This window comes from Eleginops maclovinus, chromosome 7, assembly GCF_036324505.1.
Source record: "Eleginops maclovinus isolate JMC-PN-2008 ecotype Puerto Natales chromosome 7, JC_Emac_rtc_rv5, whole genome shotgun sequence".
Lineage (NCBI taxonomy): Eukaryota > Metazoa > Chordata > Actinopteri > Perciformes > Eleginopidae > Eleginops > Eleginops maclovinus.
The window spans coordinates 13477656-13497886 of record NC_086355.1 but is presented as its reverse complement, the minus strand read 5'-3'; the positions used below and the strand labels follow the sequence as shown (position 1 = coordinate 13497886).

The 20231-nt window shown below is 39.6% G+C and overlaps 1 protein-coding gene across 5 annotated transcripts; it reads left to right on the top strand.

Annotated features, from left to right (window-relative positions):
• The first annotated feature begins 97 nt into the window (after nt 1–97).
• cobll1b (cordon-bleu WH2 repeat protein-like 1b) lies at nt 98–20202 on the top strand. 5 transcript variants are annotated; one of them, XM_063887232.1, is made up of 14 exons: nt 98–467; nt 695–775; nt 12768–12956; nt 13877–14081; nt 14166–14391; nt 14530–14574; nt 14657–14751; nt 14928–15164; nt 15268–15394; nt 17037–17265; nt 17360–17448; nt 17587–19025; nt 19488–19637; nt 19726–20202. In XM_063887232.1, exons 1-13 carry the CDS (start codon nt 427–429, stop codon nt 19599–19601), a joined length of 3117 nt encoding a protein of 1038 aa, XP_063743302.1. In that variant the 5' UTR covers nt 98–426; the 3' UTR covers nt 19602–19637; nt 19726–20202. The 5 variants fall into 5 exon arrangements, with proteins under 5 accessions (XP_063743302.1, XP_063743303.1, XP_063743306.1 ...); XM_063887237.1 differs by lacking the exons at nt 98–467; nt 695–775 and adding exons at nt 6634–6767; nt 7181–7218; XM_063887233.1 differs by lacking the exon at nt 14530–14574.
• The last annotated feature ends 29 nt before the right edge of the window (nt 20203–20231 follow it).

Below are 20231 nucleotides of genomic sequence, written 5' to 3'. Positions count from 1 at the left end.
GTGTTTTCATGCATTTAATGTGAAAATAAAGACTTGTGTTGTTTTGGAAGTCACGGTTATGTTGGGTTGTTGATGTGTGTGTTATTGCCGATATGTCAACTTGGACACGATACTGTTATGCCAAACATCTGAATCCTGGAGTGAAGGTAAACTGGATCTGAGAGACGCCCCATATTTGCAGCTCAATATTGCGATGCAGGCTTTTGGATGTGCGGGGAAAAGTTGGCAGAGTGGTCTACGGTGGGAAAATGATTTAAACATGCCAGACTTTGTAATTTAAAAGGAGGGGGAAACACATTTTACTACACTGGAATGGTTTGCCTAAAAGGCGCAAAACACGGAACTTCAGAGCCGAATAATGGATAATTTTCCCCAGCAAAATCAGTTTGGAGCAGTCTACAACTAACTTTACCTTTTTGAAGACTGATGGAAGTTGACTACTGCCTCCAAAGCCAAGTATATTCATGGTAAGACATGCTTATTGGGCTGCATGTGTTGAATCGTTTGCAATCTTTCCAGTAGAAAATAAGTAAAAACGGACTGAAAAGCTGATGACCTCATGTGGGATTCGCCCATATTTTAGTATTTGCCAGTTTGCATCACTTGAAAGCAGAAGGTTAGACCAGCCTTTTTAACATATTATGTAAGCCTTTGCTAAAAAGATGAATTGTGCCTTTTGTTTGTGTTTGACTAGTCCGAGGGATTTCGTTAAACCAATGAGTTTAGTCATGGATGATCATGGATCCCAGTCCCATCCACGGAACTCTAGTCTAAGGTAAGTTGAAATGTCATTTGCCAGCTGTCATCTGTGTTTATTTCCTTCATAAAATCTAAGAGGATCATGAGTGTCCAGTAGGCTTTTTTACTTAACATTTTAGAAATATTATTCAGCATTTATCTTTAACTGAGAAAACCCTGAATGAAACTGACATTATTATTTGGAATATATAAGTATCAAAAAGATACATTTTGAATTATGTCATTATGCACAAATACCATCAAAATCCTCCCATGACTCCCTATGCTAATTGATAGCAGGCACCCAGCTGTTTTAAAATAGGAGTCTGTTCAAAGTGTGCATGTGTTTTCACCTAAATCATGCAAATTATAACTAACATTCCTTTAATGCAGTACATCTAGGGGAAGTCACAGTTTTTGCAGACGTTTCAACCTTTGAACTCTCCTCATTTCCTGCTCTCAGGGTTTTACTGAGAAATTGCCTTGACCACATGTAGAGGTCATGGGAAGTATTTAAGCAGGCAAACATTCTGCCTCTTCTGTCTCTGTGATGAGCCTGATTATTGCTCTCCTTGTGAAAATCATGCGTTCCTTGAGTTTGAAATTGATACTCTATAAAATACCGATAGGTCAACTACAATTGTCAGGGAAAATCACAGTAGAAGGGCGCTGTGCATTATGACATGATGGAAATCAGTTTTGGTTCGGGGAGATGATGTCAGCTGCTTATATGGAGTCATTAAAAAAAGGGGGAGTGAGTTTCCAGAGCTCTTTCACAGAGTCAACACTTTGGCACTCCTTTGGCATTTAGCTGAGTTTTTGAGATTTAAATTAGAGGTGGAATGGAGAATTTGACATATTATTTATAATCCAGTATTCCATGCTATGCAAAGTTTCCAGTCCTGCCTTGCTGTCGTTTCCCGTTCGTAAAAATAGCATTGAGACAATCTTATGCAGTTTACAAAGAAAAAAAGTTTCATGATGTGACCTATAATCATATTTCATAAGCATTGTGTAATCTGGGAGCACAGCCACACTCCCTGGCAGTAGAGAGCAGCAGACAACGTAAATCTTTCTGTGGTTTGACTGTTATTTGGAAAAGTAAACCGCACTCTGCTATAAGGTGGGGTGTGGGAGGGAGACGCACATGTTCTCTGTCTTATTTGAAGCTTCTCATATTTGGAGCCAATAAACTTGCTGCCTCAAATGCAGTCATATGTGACGATTTCATGTGACCCTGAATTCTATGCTACATGTTTTAATCCAAATACTGAATCTGCCAGAATCAGTAGGCTGGCTGATGAAGAGGGGGCGCCAGTGCATAAAATACATTTGTATTTACAATAAGATGGCCTTAACAACATCAGAGAGCTTTTTTTCTTTACTATGGTGATTGGAAAAGTAATAATTTCAATGCAAAAGTCAAAATATTCACTTAAATATAACCTGTGTATTTTATTATCATTAATATGTATATGAATAAATTCAACTCAAACTAAATGTGTGCTGCTTGGAGCTGGCCCTGCTAATTGGACACACCTTAAACCATGATTTCACATGGCTGGCTTTCCTTGGGGCAGAATGTGGAATTAGTTAAGGTATCGTGAATCCTCACAGCTGTTTCTCGATATGCAGGCAGCCCAAGGGCACAGCTGCTCACATGAGTCTACAGCTGAAAATGATGGCTGGCGGAACGTAGACACTTTAAGCAAGTGGGCATGGCGAGTTGAAACATAGTCACAGCTTTTTCTGTGTGATCAACTTTAAGGCTCCCCATCTGTCTATAAAAAAGACAAAATAGACAAAGCTCAAGGCTTCTGAGAACACTGACGCATAACACAGTGTTTTCCACTCAAAACAATCCCCAAGAGACAACAAGGCTTTCTTCATTCAGGAAAATGTATAATTTGGTCTACAGCATGCTGCCCTCAGAGAGCCCACTCAGATCTTCTGTACTCGAAAGGCAAGATAAAGGATGTCATTCAAAGACATCCCCCCACTAGATGTAATAAAGCAATAGGAAAATCAGCATTATTGCCCTGCAAGCTTGTCCTGGCAATGAGCTAGTGTGCCTTTTGTTTTATCTCTTGGATGCCTTCTGCCTCACAGGGCTAACAGACAGAATGGCTAACGTCCAGCGGACAGGGAATAATGGGCTGCCTTTGTTACCACTCTGAAGCCACAGCATTGACCATAAACACAAGTGAAACCTTCTCACTGGACAGTTATGAGCATAATGAAACACAGTTTGCTGGTTATTAACGCTTATTTTGCTTTTATCTCTAAAGTAGACATGATTATGTACTTGTATAATATTGATGTTGTGCACAGTGGTCTGTGTGAAGAGATTTGCTGCCTGACCTGGAGTCTTGGGCCCTCTTTGTTTCTGTTATGCGCTCGTCCAGGGCATAACAGTTGGATGCCTCCCACTCTCGGCCTGTGTAACATTCAGAATGACCTAGCATGAAGCAGTCCTTTGTGTGCTCTCAATAGAAACTTTTACTTATCTCCAATAACATTTAAACATTGTATGCGACAGAGGAACAAATAGATTTGATTTGCATGACCTCCATTATCAGTGTTTGTCTTGTGTACATGAGATATTAATCATAAAAGCCTAGCCAGTCATGAATGGCATTTCTTGAGTTTACTACCGGTGTGTTTAACAAACTGTCTAGCGCTTATTCAATTAATGACAAATAATAAATCCCAGTTTAAACCTATATTAAGATAACAATGGCCAGGTATAAAATGAAAATATAAAAACTGCACACCTTGAAATGGTTCTCAAGATGGCAGTATAACTATGGACATTTTTATTCTGTTGTATCCACCCAGATATTTGTGGGTATGGGTATGATAGCAGTAGTTTCTGTGGTGAATTTTGCATACTATCAGATTGGGAATGAACTGACATACTGAACATCATCATTTCCTGACACACTGCAGCAAGCTAATGGAACACGGCATGACACAAACAAACATCATCCAGCTGTTACAGTGAGGATATTCAGACTAGCATCAGTAAGTAAGCAGCAGAGCTACTTTTTATTAAAAATCCAGTCACTTTGTTTCTATTACAGCTGTTTTTCATTATGCCTCTGAGGGGCTGCTTTTTGTTCAAGTTGCAATTTAACGTCAGATTTAGATCATGCTATTTACAGGGGAACACAAGTACATATGTTAACAAGTTAATGTAGGCCACTCAGTTATTCTCAGTGTGAAAGTTGCAGTAAAGAAGCAAAAGTTTCTCTTCTGAATGTGACATTGAAATGTCGCTGTTGTGTCGTGCTTGCTTTGAGATTGCATGCGAGATAGGGTGTAACCCTGCTAACATCAAAATGAAATGAAATCGAGGTTATGTGCTGCACTGAACATTCTGTTTACACTATTAGCATTGCAATAGGATACTGAATGTTTATTGATGCAACATTACTGCATGCATTGTGACATTATAAACCTCAGTTCATGTGATGTGTGAGAGGGGGAAAGCATGCTACTGTGCCTTTTGAAAGATGCCCCACTGCAGACAACGCTGCATTGTTTCACATGAAAGGATGCAGTGTGATAGTTATAATCATGGCTCAAGGGGGAACTTTCTCTCCCAGCAAGTTATGGTGTTATTTCCTAAATGTTGATCTTAAACAACAACTGTTATTTGGTCAAGTCATCACAAGTTGTTTATTTTCTTTGAAGAAACATAGGTTTGTTTCAGCACAGTCTTAAAGGAAAAATATCTGATCTGCTCTGAGATAAGGTGGGGGTAATGTACCGTAGCAGACCCCAGTTCACTGAGCAGAATGACATCTGCTGTTTGGGGTCATTGTATGAGGAACTGAGAGATGATGTATAACAGGGGTGTCCATACTTTTTTCACAGAGGGTCACATACAGAAAAATATACGGAGAGCTGGGCCACTTATAGAGGTGAATATTGCCTCAAAAGTTAAGTTATAAGTTAGCAAAACAGATAAAATGTAGGTGAATAATGTGCGATACCTGAAAATGCTTTCAGAACAAATTAGGTTTTGTTTTTATCAACTAAGATTTGTGAGAAAATGTTTTAAATTTTAAATGACTGAATTTTTTTGAAAATTGGGCTCATTAATATATTTTAACATGTATTTGAAAAGTAAAATATAAGCCAAGCAAAAGTTTAATTTGTGGGCCATATTCCATTATACTTTTAGAATTTGCTGAGGGCCGATTCAAAATTGCCTGCGGGCCGCATTTGGCCCCCGGGCCGTAGTTTGGACACCCCTGTCGTATAATCTCAAATATCATTACTTAAATGGCTGTCAGACCTTCTAGTTTACCCTTAGTCTACTTCAGTCTGATGCACTGTACTACACGTAGTGCACAAGTGAGCACCATGGGAGTCATAATACTAAGTGAAAATGAAGCGGATCATGACCGACGGATATTACACGCTGCATAGAAAAGCTAATAATGTCACAAGGTGGGGCCTTACATATTTCAGTCAGAATTATACATGATGGTGTTCAGGATGCCCTGAGAGTTTGAGTGTTACCAGGCCTGTGCTGTGGGAAAATATTTGTTTTGTTTTTCCAACAATCATAAACGATACGCATAGGAAGTGGGAAGTTCTCATAGGGTCCATGTACTCTTTCCCCCCCTAATCTCCTTCCATCCTACACTGCTTAGGAAGTAATGGCCTTTCCAGACCCTCTGTAAAAAGCTTGTGTTTACTGTGAGTGACCTCTCACCAAATTACCAGCTGTGGCTCTGGCTCTGTGTTTTGTCTTTCCTCAGGGACTTCCCCCCCCCCCACCCCCCTTCCTCTTTCTATAAGACATGAGACTCCTTAACTCCACCCCGCTCCTTAACTCCTGCCGACTTCTACACACTTACGTCTCCATTCACCTTCTTATCATCTGATGATGTTTCTTTGGGGGGGAGTGTTTGTACATTTGGTTGCACATGCTTAGTTGAAAGTGTAAGGCTAGTGATAACGCACTGGCAATGACTTCTTATTTCACAATGGAAAGTCAGATTTATTGCTTCTGTACCAGGGGGTGTACAGACTTTGCTTTTTAAGTTTGAAAGCTTTTTAATTTGAATGTATTTTCAAGTGTTGATTCATTTTGCAATGACAACATCAGAAAATAACTTCGAAAGGCTGTTCATTCTCTGGCTGGTTTGGCTAAGTGCAAGGTGCTGACAGCTTCTTTTGACAGTTTACAATTGTACCCGGATGCTTCTTAGCGCAGTGTAGAATATTGTGCAAGTCACCCCTTCTCGTGTTTAGGTTTTACGTCAAAGCAGGTTTTACGATTATTCAATCAATACTTTTTTTGTGGGAGTTTTATAACAGAGGAAACATTCAACACAATACAACTGTTAGGATCCTGAGGGTTTTACATATAGCTACCGAATATGCTGTATTTAGTTTCACGCCTTGTTTGTCTTTAACGCTCTACTAACAACTGTTCTAGCATAATTTACAGATGAGTCAGTTCTGCAAAAGTAAGGTGTGTTTTTGAAAAGTTGCCAGTGTTTTTGTAATGAAAAGCAAACACTGGAAAAGTACCTGATTAAATTATAGAGTGGAGAGGATTCACAGTTCCTTCAGTAGTTCTCACTCCTCTTGATTTAGTATGATCACTTCTTCACCATCATGATTAGAAGTATCATTCATGATTAAAACACATCATGTACGTTTATTTCCTCTAGTCTTTGTCTTGGTTCCTGCGCTATTAAAGTGAACATATATGCTGCAGTGAGTTTCAGTGTTTCAGTGCATTGGCCCCACCCACAGGTTCATGTCTGCACAGGGAGGCAAAGCTGCTTACCTTTCCGCTCATGACTGCGGGGGGAGTGCCACTGTGAGCTTGAGCTTGCAGAGACACAGTCAGGGGGTAGACACAGATTTCTGATGTCACAGCTTGGGTGTGGCATTAAGGTGGGCCTTTTGATGTCATGATAATATAGTTCAGTCTGTCCAACTACTCATGGGACATACACAACAGGATGGGAATTATTTGAGCAGAGATAATCTCAGGCAAAGAGGTAAGCGCGTGGAATAAAATGTTGGCACTGTTAGAGGAAAAGCAGGTCTGTAACACCTGCTCTCCCAATTCCTGGATCTTTCTCATGTAATGCCTGTTGTGCTATCAGCAGTCCTGTCACTGACTTCTCAAGGTGTTGGATAGGACCTTGACATTTTTGTGTACTAAATGTTTTTATTCGGAGGTTAGCAGTCTATCTGTTGTGACTTGAAGTGGAGGGTGTGTTGGACATGTTTGAGCCTGTGTATCTGACTGTACTGCTAGTTTCTGGTAATGTGTTTTGGTCACCCGAGCATTACATTGTTGCTGTTGTTTCTTAAAATAATTTGGGTGTTGTCTGAAAGTGTGAATGAGCAGCAGAAGGGTTAACCAAATGTGTTTGTTTCTTTGTACATGAACCCACCATTTCCTAAGGGGCCATCCTTCTACCCAGCAGCTGCGAACATACCACAGTAGGCCTTTTTGCTAATCCTCCACCTTCTTAGAACCTCAAAAGAAAGTAACATTTTAACCAATGTTTGGGTCCAGTTTCATCTCCGAGCTGCTCCCACCTGCTCATTGCTGCATTCGATCCCGGATTTGCCTGAAGGGTTTTTAATTGATTTGGTTGGAAAAAATACCATGGAAATGACTGGCATTTTTCTTGGAAAAGTCATGCCGGCTGGAACAAAGTATAATGGAATGTGGGGAATTTGGATTTTCCTTTGTTCAGCTGCTTGACTGCTGCTGATATTAAGATTATTTTTTCATTTTTCTGTTACACTGTTACTTTATTACTCTAGTGCAGATCTGTATTTTTACCATTATTCAAACTTCCTCTCTGGTGCCTCTCTCTCTCATTCCATCTTTTCACACATACGGTAAGCACAAAAGTATTTTGAGTATTTTTACTCAAGGAGCAGCATCTGGATATTATACTAGTCTATCGCTTCTTTTATCACCACGAGGATTGTCAGTTTAAGTTCTACTTGAAAATAATCAAGCTCATTTTGATCTTTTTCCCCACTGTGTCAAGTAATCTTGCATATCCCTCTAAGGCATTTAACACATTCACATCAGAAATCAATTAATGGTTGCAGTTAAACCAAGCCAGTTCATCCAACAGCAAATCTAAAAAATATTTCATGGTACATATTGGTTTCAGGGTTCATTTGTTTACACTATTGAACCTCAGGAGATCGGTGTGTGATCAAACTAAACAAATGGCACAATGACAACAGGCCTATCATTTCTAGGTAGTGTGTGATCACCTCTCTAAAGCATCTCCTCTGGTTTTGAATGGGCTTATTTGTGAGTGTCAGACCGTCAGACCTCCCAGGGAAGTCCTGTGAATGAGGCTTCGGCGCATTCAAGCTTCAACACGTCTCCCCTTATTCAGCAACACATCCTGGGCTTCTGAAAAAGCACAGGCCTGGATGGCACAAACAAACTGGCCTGTGTGTCCGTGTCTGTCACCTGCTCGAGGTGTCTTGACAAAATCACTGATGACACTGTATAAACTATGCTGACCCTGACACTGAACCCGAGGCATGGCTAGTTAGCATTTCACCCATACAAATGTATTGAAATATCACATGGCATGTTTTTTCTTTTAAAAAGCACATGAGTCATGACGGCTGTATCATTTAAATCAATACGGCTCAGTTTTACAGCATTTGTGAAATGTGTGGAAAAAGAGAAGTTTAGTAACAGTGCTTCTAAACGATTATAATCCCATTGCCAAATAAACAGCCTGTGCCATGAAATCAGGACTTTGTACCCAGTACAGGCCACAGTGTGAATACCTGTTTTAGCTAGTCTCTCTGTTGTGCAGAGATTTCATGGTCATATTTAGTGGATTCACACACCTACCATGTGTAGTCTGTGAAGGAATATTCATCAAACACTCCTTTCCTATCTTCGCTATACCTTTCTAAGTGTTTTATATATATATATGTAAATGTGTATAGGGTTGAGAAGGGTCACACTTCAAAACCTCAACACAGAACCTCTGCTGATCCCGGATGTTGCCTATCGTACAATCACAGTGTTAGAGTAACATGCATACTGTTTATGCCATACCAAAAGTTTCCTCTACTGGGGACAATAAATAATGGCAGCAAACGTCATGGCAACATGGCATGAGTAAGTTACTTAGTATTAAACAAGGTTGATCTCACTGAAAGCAACATTCAGGTTGAACATAAAACAAAATTCACAGCATGCTATGAATGACACAAACAGATAGATATTACTGTAGATTTGCTCAAGGTGGTACAGGAAGAGTCTCATTCTGTACAAGCACTTACACACAATGAGAAATGTGCACGGCAATTTTTTTCAGAAACATATTTATCATGACTAAAAATTGTCAGCCATCAACAGAGTATAACTGCAATACTTTGGACTGCAATGATTTGCTAAAGGCCAAAACATGAATGATTTAAAATGGTAAAGAGACACTTGGCTATAACAGATTGTAATACGAGTAAAGTGGCTGCCTGTAAACAGAACTGTAGGAGTAATTATTGTTTTGTTCTTCAGGTTATCCAGGTGTGTTTTGACCAGAAGGGGACTCGGGAAATCCCTTTGTTGCACATTTGAGCTATTATTTTCTCAAACAAGAGACATACAGTCTTTACATGTGGCTGTATAGTTACTGCACACTGATTTAAAGGAAAGGATGGCAGGCAGATTGAGCTGTTTACTTTTCATTTCAGTCATCTGGATCTGTCAAATTGACAATCAAGTGCAGTGAGAATGGTCGATCAGGAGACCTTACCTTTTTATAATAATTGTATGTCTAATGTGTCTGCTTTCAGTTGCCTTGAACTTCAGTTGGTCTACAGCAACCCTTTAGAAAAATGTCTTACATTTGCTCTTTAGATGTTTGTCTGTCTTCACCAGCTGGTTGTGAGCTTTGTCTGCTGTCTGATCTGCAGTGGATTTATTTTGCCTTGTTTGCTAAAAGAGGCTGCCGTTAGAAACCAAGCTGATGAGAGGGGGCAAGACTAAACCATATAAATGTGTTGGTTTTACAAACAGAACAATGATACTTCTGTTTTATAAGTAGGTGGTAGTCTTGGTCGCTCTACCCAAGTCTTTCCCAATTATTTAATTGATGAATGGAGATTTAAGTTTATTTCATACCTTATACAAAGCAGATCTCAAACCTAAAAAAGGACACATCAAACAAAGTTGCTGTTGGCAATTTAACCTCTGTGCTAAGTAACTGCAAGAGGGACTTGCTAAATATTGTAACCATGGAAACAATACTACTTAAATTGCAAACCAATGCTGTTAGACTAAATGCTCAAGGTCAGCAAGCTTGATTATCAAATACACTACCGACACTTTTCTCCATGGTTGTGGATACAGAGAAATAACATACGTTTGCAAAAGATTGTCAGTTCACCTTAACATATATTCTGGCCTCAATTTGAACATACTGTACATCATGTGATGCTTCCTGCTACAGAAGTGTCCAGGCTACAAAATAAACATCCCCTAAGTCTTTCTAACATTTTCTAAGTTGTATTGGTGTAACCTGATTTAGTACATCAGTAATAGCTCTTTAAGGGATCTGCAAACACACTAATGGGTTACATATCAGATTTTGGAATAGCTGGCATAACCAAATCCAGGGGTCCCCTGGAGAGAGGTCTGCAGTTGGACCATGAACAAAGGTGTTACTTTCAAAAACACAGTTTCAGAGTCAACAAAATGAGTATTCAGGATTTCATTTGGGTTTGTTCATTATTGTCAGTGCAAGATTTTATGATGTTATCATCCTTGCTACTGGAGCTGTTTGCTTAAAGATGAACAGATAAACAGTCTGTGTTCTGTCCTGTGTTTTTTTCCGTTGTTGCTGCTTCAGGTCCTAGTTTTCTCAAGTGATTGTACTGCCTGTGTGTTTGTCTGACCTATGGTCGAGGGAAGCAGTAGTGATTCCTCAGAAACACCATTGGATTTAAAATCTTGACAAGTACATGGTTCAACAAAGGCAGACACTAAAGCATGACAAAAATAATTCCGACATTGTGGCTGTGTCTGAAATTGTGAAACTTGTACAACATTAACGAGAAAGCCATGTGATGTATTGTCAGTTGCTAGAAAACAACACTGGTCATATCAGGACATGAACAGTGTGATGGAGGATGTTAGTGATAGTAACTTGTTCATTATTTTTTACATTGATTTGTGGCACATTGTGTTATACTGTAGTTAGCGATTTCAAAAACATCTTCAACTTGCAATAGCATGCTAAGATATTAGCTGGTATTGTTGGTGCAGCCAATTGCAACACTTTCAATCTCCACAAAATTCAGAAGAGGTTTGTGTTGACTTTTCCTTTTGAAAGTGTAGTCTGTATTGTAATCCTAGTACCGTCACTCAATAGATGTTTAACAGCAGTAACCACTGAATGATCAAATGTGTGGGCCTGTGTTTTCATATACATGTATGGCATAGCCTTAGTATTTAAGGACATCAGCCCCCATAGCAAGACTAGTAATCCTTTGCTAGACGTGCCTCAGTGGAGCCTGTGACCTTGCATTGCTCGGATTCCTCTGTTTGAATAAGCAGTGCCCCCACCAGAGACATTACAGGCTATAATTCAAGGCATTGGGTCTGCAAATGACTGTTTTATCTATGTGCAGATTGAATGAGGTGACACTTGAATGTCTCTAAGGTTATTGATTCCTTGACCCACTGAACAACTTGATAACATTGCAGTACCACAGTGTTACTTTATGTATTGGTATGTTTCACACAATACAATCCATAGCTTTTCATTTAAAGCGAATAATAACGCCAAACATCATGCATTACGTGTTAAAACCATGGACTGAATATAATAAATGAACATTTGTTTGTCATGTTGGCCATTACCATCTTTGTTTTTTAGAAAATAAAGTGGTACGCAAGGTTGAAGAATAGTACAATCTAATGCAAATAAAAAATTCAGGCAACAAAAATGTGGAGCATACATTACAAAATGTAACACTGTAATGAAGTTCAGACAGCAAATGAGACTATAACGTTATTAGGAAAAACATTTTTTGAGGTAACAAGTTAATTAAGAAGGAAGTGTAAGACTCTTCCGCATTGGCTTTATTTACTTTACATTAATTGCCATGGAGGTAAAAACCATATTATAATGACCTGGTTTAAGTCACATTTTTTCACAATTTTTTTGTTTACAGACAGCAGGTTTTCATTGTTCACAACCTCTAGGGGAGCATTAGAAGAATGGTGTAATTATCTGAAATACGTCATAGAATTACTATGTATGACTCTCTAACAGATGGCCAGCTGACAGAAAACCTTGGGAAGAATGAATTAGTTGTACAGTATATGAAATATATTGGCCTGGGCCTTACTGGGTCAGTCTGTATCTCTCACATGACTGCTCTCTCCTACACTGTGTTGACACCTTTTCCGTAACGTTAAACAAAGACAAACACTAAAAAAAACATGCCCTTCAAAACTGAAATGTGTTCCTAGCACACCAAGTGATGTCCGCTAGTGAATTTGGTGTTGCCCCTCTTTACAGAACAACACACACTACACTTTAAATGTAATTAAACCACAACATTCACTATAAAACACAGTTACAGAAACTGTGGTCTCCATCTTGTGTCTTATTATCTCTCACATGTCTGTCCATTCACAGCCATTTCTTCAGGCTCAATGAGTAAATCTGTCCACTTGGTTGTCTTGTGACTTGTTTGCAAAGTGGACTTGAGCTCTTTTATGTAATAGCCTCACTGCTTTTTAAAACCTGAGGAAGAAAGGATTCCTTTCATGCTGTCTGCTGCACTTTGATTTTCAATCAGATTATTGTGTAGGATAGCAGAAACTGTTTTAATGACTTAAAAAAATACACACACATGCACATTAAGTGGAGAACCATTCGTAGTCACCTGTAAAGTAATAACATGTGTGTCCTGTGTTAAAGCAAAGCAGACTTTTCACAATCGCTAAAGCAACTCTGAAAATAATTTATCTTTTTTAATTACAGGGTGTCGACCAAGAGCAGAGCACCATCCCCGCCAGGACTAAAGAAGCTGGATTCCCCAGGTTACTCCCAGTGGTACCCAGGAAACCTTCATTTAGCCATGGACCAGAAGGAGAACCTCATTGATAAAGATCTCTCTCTGGTCGTGGTTCTGCCTGACGGAGTGGAAGAAATGACCACGGTCCATGGAAGGTATAGTTTGACCACTGCAATGCAATTTGAGCAGGATCATTGTGTTTTAGCTCATACTGAACATTGTAATTCTACATTTAAACAGTAGATTATGATGTCACTTTCAGTCATTACAAACAGTTCCAGTCAGACTGAGTCAGATAGGTGGAGTAATGCAGAGGTTAAAGTTCATATTTGTACTTGGCAATTTGTACAAATGTTATTTCTATTCTCTCAACAAATGATACAAGCTAGGATTAAAGAGCTTTTGCATCTCAAACTCAAAAGATTATCTCATGATTACATGCTATGTCGCAATAAGGACACAGATAATAGTCTTGAAATCATCAGCTAGGTCCGCACCAACTATAGACTTACATGTGTCAACACATCTCTGTGTCAAGCTGTCCTTCAATTAGTCTACTCATTCACACAGCTCATACTTTCCATTAACAGAGTATACTTTAGATATCATTATCTCTCTCACAATGCACACAGTTTACAAACAATCTCTCCCGGGTGTTTTTTGCACCTTGGCCTCTTGAGAAACAACTAACACCAAACCAATATGAAAGGATTAAGCACATAATTATTTTCTTTCTCTAAACCCTTTCTAAGTGCCTACACAACAGAGTTAAGGCTTTATTTGGAGGGTAATGGCATTATACTGATAAACTGTTATCAGTGTTGCAAAAGCCCCATGTGACTTTCTTGCTACTGTAATTTACTGTAACTTACTGCTTTTTATTGTTTCCACACGAGTCAATTAATTTACTAAAACTGTCAAATAGACATATTTTTCCTTTGTTTTCAAAATTGCTTTCATCATAATGTTTTATTTTGCATGTGTCACTGGCACTTTACCAGATTTCATTGCAAGTGTCCCCTCATGCTGTACAAATTATTGGTTTCTGTTTTGTCGTGTCCTTCATGTCTTTCAGCAAACCTATAATGGATCTCTTGGTGACACTTTGTGCAAAGTACCACCTGAACCCATCAAGCCACACCCTAGAACTGGTCACTGCCAAGAAGAACAACAGCAAACTCAAGCCAAATGCTCTCGTAGGAACTTTGGATGCAGAGAAGATCATACTTAAGCCTAAAGGGGCGGATAAAAACAAGAAGACAGGTCCCCAGATGCCTGAGGTACACTCAACGCATGACACAATTCATTATTTGCATGTTGAGTTAGCTTTTATCAAATAAGGTGGTATCTTTTGTATTCTTTAGGCAACTGTTCGGATGGTGATAAACTACAAAAAGACCCAGAAGACTATATTACGAGTCAGTCCTCGAGTTCCCCTTTCTGATCACTTACCCGCAATCTGTGAGAAATGTGAATTTGACATAGAGACTACAGTTCTGTTGAGAGATGTCGAATCACTGGCCCCTTTGGACTTGTCCAACTCTCTTAATGATTATGCAATAAGGGAGGTTTATGCAAGAGATATGCACGGTAAGTACTTATTTTTGCTTTGCTTCGTATGGCACAAGATTTTATCATACTAATAATTTACTTCATCAGCTCACTTTGCATGTTATGTTGTTTATATCGCTTGTTCTGAGATAAATTGTATGCTTGATGGATCTGCAGGACAATCTGCTTCTCCTGTGTTTCCAGCCTCACCCGTGCATGCAGGTATTTGTTTGTAAACTGTTTGACTGTTTTATCAGAGCAGTCATCATTCTCACCAATGTTATCTCTCAACTGTTTTTTGCAGGAGCAGTCATGCCGGGCAAAGATAAAAATCAAAAAGAGAAAGAAAATAAAGGCCTCTTTAGCAAATTTAGAAAAAGCAAGAAAAAATCTGACCAGGTAATGCAGCTTCTTCTTTTATGTACTGATTATGCAAATATACAGCTGTATCAGAGAGTTACTCAAAATGTTCAGAGGGAGGTTTGTTTACTTTGGCTTGCCATTGGTTGACGTGCTCAATGTTGTTTGGGAACAGGCCTCTTATCATATTCTGATTGGATGTTTGTTCTTTAAAGGCAACGACAGCCAGTGCCCCAGCTTCTCCTGTGCTTGTGATCAAGCCTCGACCTCTCAGCATGGCCTTACCTAGCTCCAATTCGTCCTTGTTTAGCTCCCCTACACTACCCTCCGATGTGCCAAAGAAGAGACGTGCCCCCCAACCCCCAATTGTGGTGTCTCAGAGCTGCCCGTCCGATTTCAGCATTCGCCGAAGACTCAACTCTGAACCTTATGCCCAGGTGGACGGTGACCAAGTGAGTGAATATTTAGAAATGTCAGCATAGCCCTGAACAATTATGTTAATGAGAGCCATTTGGTACATTGGTTGTAATATTTAAATCTTGTTGTGTACCATAGATGTGTGGCTTGAGTCGGGGCTCCTCGGCAGAGTCGTCGCTTAAGAGAACCAAACGCAAAGCTCCTCCGCCCCCCACGTCCCCAAGCACCGTTCTAGAAAAACTTCCTCTGGATGAAAATTTGCAAGGTTCGTTTTTTTTTTTTAATGTGTGTACATTTTTTATTGTTTCATCACTGAGTTGAATATTGCCAGTCCTGTTCATCCATGATTTGTCATGTGTACTTTGGCCTTAAGGACAGGTATTTAAAAACGTTGTAGCCTGAGTCTAGTTTTTATCTTATATGACTCTTCTGCCTCCTAGTGGCTTATTTTAAAAACCCTTTTCAGCCCTGTCAGGATACATAGAAACCTTAGTTTAGGGTGGAAAGAGCATACCAAATTATCAATCTATTATCAGTTCTGCTTAATTTTTGTTTTTGGGCTTCATCTAAGAAAATGACGCTGCACTAGTTCTGCTTGCTTGTTCTCCGTACTGCCTTAGTCGTTCTTTCAGTGTTTTCATTTGTCTGCCTCTTTTTCTGGTTTCTAGAGTCTTTTACCTATAAACTCAAGGAATACTTTTTAGTATTATCCATTCTTTTTTTTGTTAGGTTAACTTACTTTATAACTCCAGTTGAATATTCAGGTACCTTTTTGAAATATAGTTGTAAACATCAAAACCATGAACATACATAGTCGTTTTTTTTGTACATTCAAGATTATTGTAGGTTTTTAATTCCCTGGTGTTTTCCTTTGTTGAGTATAATTAACTTTCTTTGAAATACTTTCCTGTGATTGTGTAGACAAATCTTCCCCTCACTGTATTGTCCTGCGAGGGAAGCTCCACCCGTCCTGTATACAAAGCAAATTCAATCAAAAACAAAAAATATTTCCCAAAAACTAAAGTAAACTGAGGTCTGATCAACAAACCGGCAATTTCGTTTGGCTTGCATTGCAACAACTACAAAGCTAAAATCACTTCACTCCATCCAGTGTGATAAACTATTGTCCTGTTTTTTACACACTCCATAGTTTTATTTCTTGCCTACTGATTTGAACCACTGTCTCCTCTTTATCTTTATTTACTCCTTTGTAACTGTTTTTGTTACATGTGAGTATATGTGTCCCAGAGCTCATTATAAGAAAGTGTAATCCCAGACTTTTTATGACTGTTGTCTACATAAACCATTTCTTAACTGTCGTTACTTTCATATTTCAAACACTAAAGTTCACATCACTTCCTCTGCTGTTTCCCCAGCAGCCCAGTGCCTCTCAGTAGATAAATAGATCAGAAACTGAGAACAGTGTGAAGCTGCAGTTTTGTTTAAGTAGCCTTGAAATTCCTTTTGCTTTCTGGTCCTCTGTGATGCACTTCCTTACAGTGCTAAGTTAAGAACTACACAGGGGAGACTGTGATGTTAAAGATTGTTTTTTTGGAACTCATTCACCAAAGCAACCTCTTTTTGGGAAGCATGAATACATCTACATGTGAATACTAAGACAAATCAAATGACAGATTTTTTTTTATTCATATGGTGGGAAAACACAACAACCAAAATACTTTTTTTTTCAAAACTGCGACGCATTTAAGATATTATAAAATATTTGCAAATTGTGTGAAAGATTTTCATAGCATTTCCAAGTCTTACAGCCAACACATGTGCTTGAAATAATAGATTTCATCTGATGTAGAATGCTCCACTGACCATCATTGCAACCTTTGACTTTAATAGCAGGTATGGTAAATGTTAATGATTTTACATGACTATTTTATGATGTTGTATCACAGGGGGGGCTGCTGCTAACACACTGGAGGAGATTATGGAGCAAGAGGAGACCACTGCCTCTCTAATGTCTGCAACTGCTAGTGATACCCAGGGAGAGGACAGCAGCCTCAGCCTCAGCATGTCTGCTGACGCTTCACTGCATTTCCCGTCCCCAGATACTGAGATGCTGAGCACAATGTCCACAGAGGCAAATGGGGAAGATCAGTCTTATGATCTGTCCTCAGATGGCAAGTACGAACTCTAATATGATTCTCCAACCTCAGCTTTGTTTTAACACTTGCACCGGCAATACTTTTAATTCATTCTCTTTGCTTTACTTTTACAGTCAACTGCAGAGCACAGTGAATGAGTCTGCCGTTGTGAGTGATGTGGCGACAACTGAAGGCACAGACTCTTCTGAAATGGCAGATAATAGTGGGTTTGCTCTTTATTATAGTGCTATTTTCTATATCTGTGCTGCAGATGTATTGCTCCTAGTCTTTACTACACCAAAGTGAAGCAATGAAAGTGTACACAACTGTCACATTACACATTTTCATTTTTTTTGTACAGATAATGGTCCATGTCCAGTTGAAAATGTAAGCCAACAGGAGATCTGTGAAACGTCTGCACCTCAAAGTGTCGAAACAGATTGCAGCACTGTAACCAGCAGCCTCCCTCCGCCTCCTGTGATGCAAGATGTAGAAGCACTTGCCTCTGTTCAGACACACACTGAAACCCTCCGGGAGCAGTCTGACAGACTGGAGAGCCCAGTGGCCACCATCATATCACGCCCCATTGGAGAGGCTGCTCAAGTGCAAACAGATTTAGCACCACTACCTGTGCCTCCACAACAACACATGGAAGAAGTCCCTTCCTCAGCTAATTCGCCTGCCTTTGAAACAGCCGGTAAAAACGATATTGCCACTGGAATGGAGGAACTGGACAAGACTGATCTCAAATATGCCTTACCCCACACCTCAGAGACCTCAACGTGCCAAGATTCAACCCCAAGTGGTCACGCCACAACAAAGGCACCATCTATTTATGCCACGGACTCTGAGCCAAAGCCCAAGCCTTCCAATGAGTTGACAAGAGACTACATCCCTAAGATGGGGATGACAACTTACACTATCGTGCCTCAGAAATCTCTTGAAAAACTGAGGTATTTTGAAGTTGCATTGACACTGGAGTCTCCTCCTGATGCTCCTGAAGAGAGACTCGATATCGGTGCTCTTCAGTTGGAAGAGATCACAGTGCCGATGGATCAAACCAAGGACTCTAAGGAAAAAAGTGAGCTGCACTCTACTATACCCAGGGAAGACTTAATGACTAGCACTACTACTACAGAAGACACTGTTAATGGAAGTATACCTGAATCAATTCATTCCTCACCCCCAACAAGTTTACCTATAGCAGATGAAAACATATCATCCTCGGCTAACGGGGCATTTGAAGCAGGTTCACCAGCTGAGGTCAAGGAGATGAAAATTCCGCCCGCAACTAAACCTAAGCCTGGTTCTTTCCGCTTGGCACAGCACAAAAAAACACCTGGGTATTATGTCACCTCAGCTGCAGAAAAGAAACTTAATGCCAGTCCTGGCTCTGCTCAAGGAAGTGCAGAGAGAGCAAAGTTACCACCCCCTCCTCTTCCACCTCCCTTGCAGTGTCAAGAGGAGACAACAGGGAGCGCTAATGTTGAGCTGAGCCCTAAGGGGGATAACAAGAATGTTGCCTTCATGCGAATGACTAGGCAAAGTAGTTTGCCATCTAAAGAGCCAACCACAGGTTTAAGCTTGGAAAAATTAAGGAGCTTTGCAGCCCCTAGGCCTTATTCTCCTGCAACCCCATCCCGCTTTGCCCAGGCCGTGTCCTCTGCTGTAAAAAGGAGCCAGTCCATATCCTATGGGCCAAAGTCGCCACAGTCGCCTCAGTCGCCTGTTTCACCGTCCTTCTCCCCAACCCAAAATCGCTCATCCATCATAGAGTCCAAAGGATTATCTGAGCTTAAGGTGAGTTTTGATAGCATATTCTTACATCTTAAAATCTAAATAAAGATGAAAGAAGCAAAGGACTACTTTCTAACCATTAGTCAAAAACACCAGCTAAGCCTTTTTGAATCATAAACTAATGCAGTATTGCTCTGTTAGAAGGGCACTTCTAACAGAGCAATACTGCTTCTTGACTGTACAATAAGGATAAAGACATAAAGACAAGATAGACAAATGGCCATTAGTAATTAATGATAGAGCAACATGCATTCCTGCTCTAATGAGATACTCCTCCTTTCACTGGAGGCGTCATGCTCATTAATGCTTGTTGTGCAGGGAAAACCTCTTTACTGCATCTACTGGTAGTACTCAATAAAGTTGTTTTATAGGCTTGTAAAAACATATAAAAATATAATGCAGACTATTTTTCACCTTTTATGTAGTCCGGGAGACATAAATTGTGTCCCTTTTTTAACATCACAGGATGGTGAAAAAAGAGACGTGGAAGGGGATAAAGACTCCACTCTTAAGGTGGCAGAGGGTGAACCACCATCGTTTGGTGGGGTTGTTCAAATGGAAGGAGAGAGCAATCCCTAGCAGTGCCTTCATTCTTTTGACAATACATCATCTACTGTAAGCAAATTCAAACACAGCCATTGCAATATGATAGCCAAATGTTTTCACAACACATGCCTGAACCATTGTATTTATTTTCTTCCAGGAGGAGCTTGAGTTTTCCTGAACCCTTTAATGATCAGGAAGCAGTCCGAACTGTCTGTTTTACCTCTTGGCAGTCTCCAGCATTGTACATTTATGTATTTTGATAATTAATAATTACTGTATCTGTTTTTTCCTCTCACATTAAGTAATTTCCTGGCACAGGCCTGCATATTTCTAAAGCTTCTCTTTTATTTTGTGTGATGTCTATCTTGCATTTAATGCATTACTGTTGTGAGTACATAAGAACGTTAAATGAAAACAATTCTATAAATTATTAAAACGCGTATTATCGAAATAATACTGGATGTGTAGGACAGACGAGGTCTTTCCTATGGTACTTAAATGCTCCTTATATTATACAACAGATATATATTTAAGTATTGCAGAGTTTTGATTAAACTATTTGCATTAAAATACACAGAGTTTGTTGTTTCAAGCTGTGTTATGAATAAAGCTTCTATCATTTTGGTTGCCTTCAGTGACTGCGTAAATGATGTGTTTTGTTTG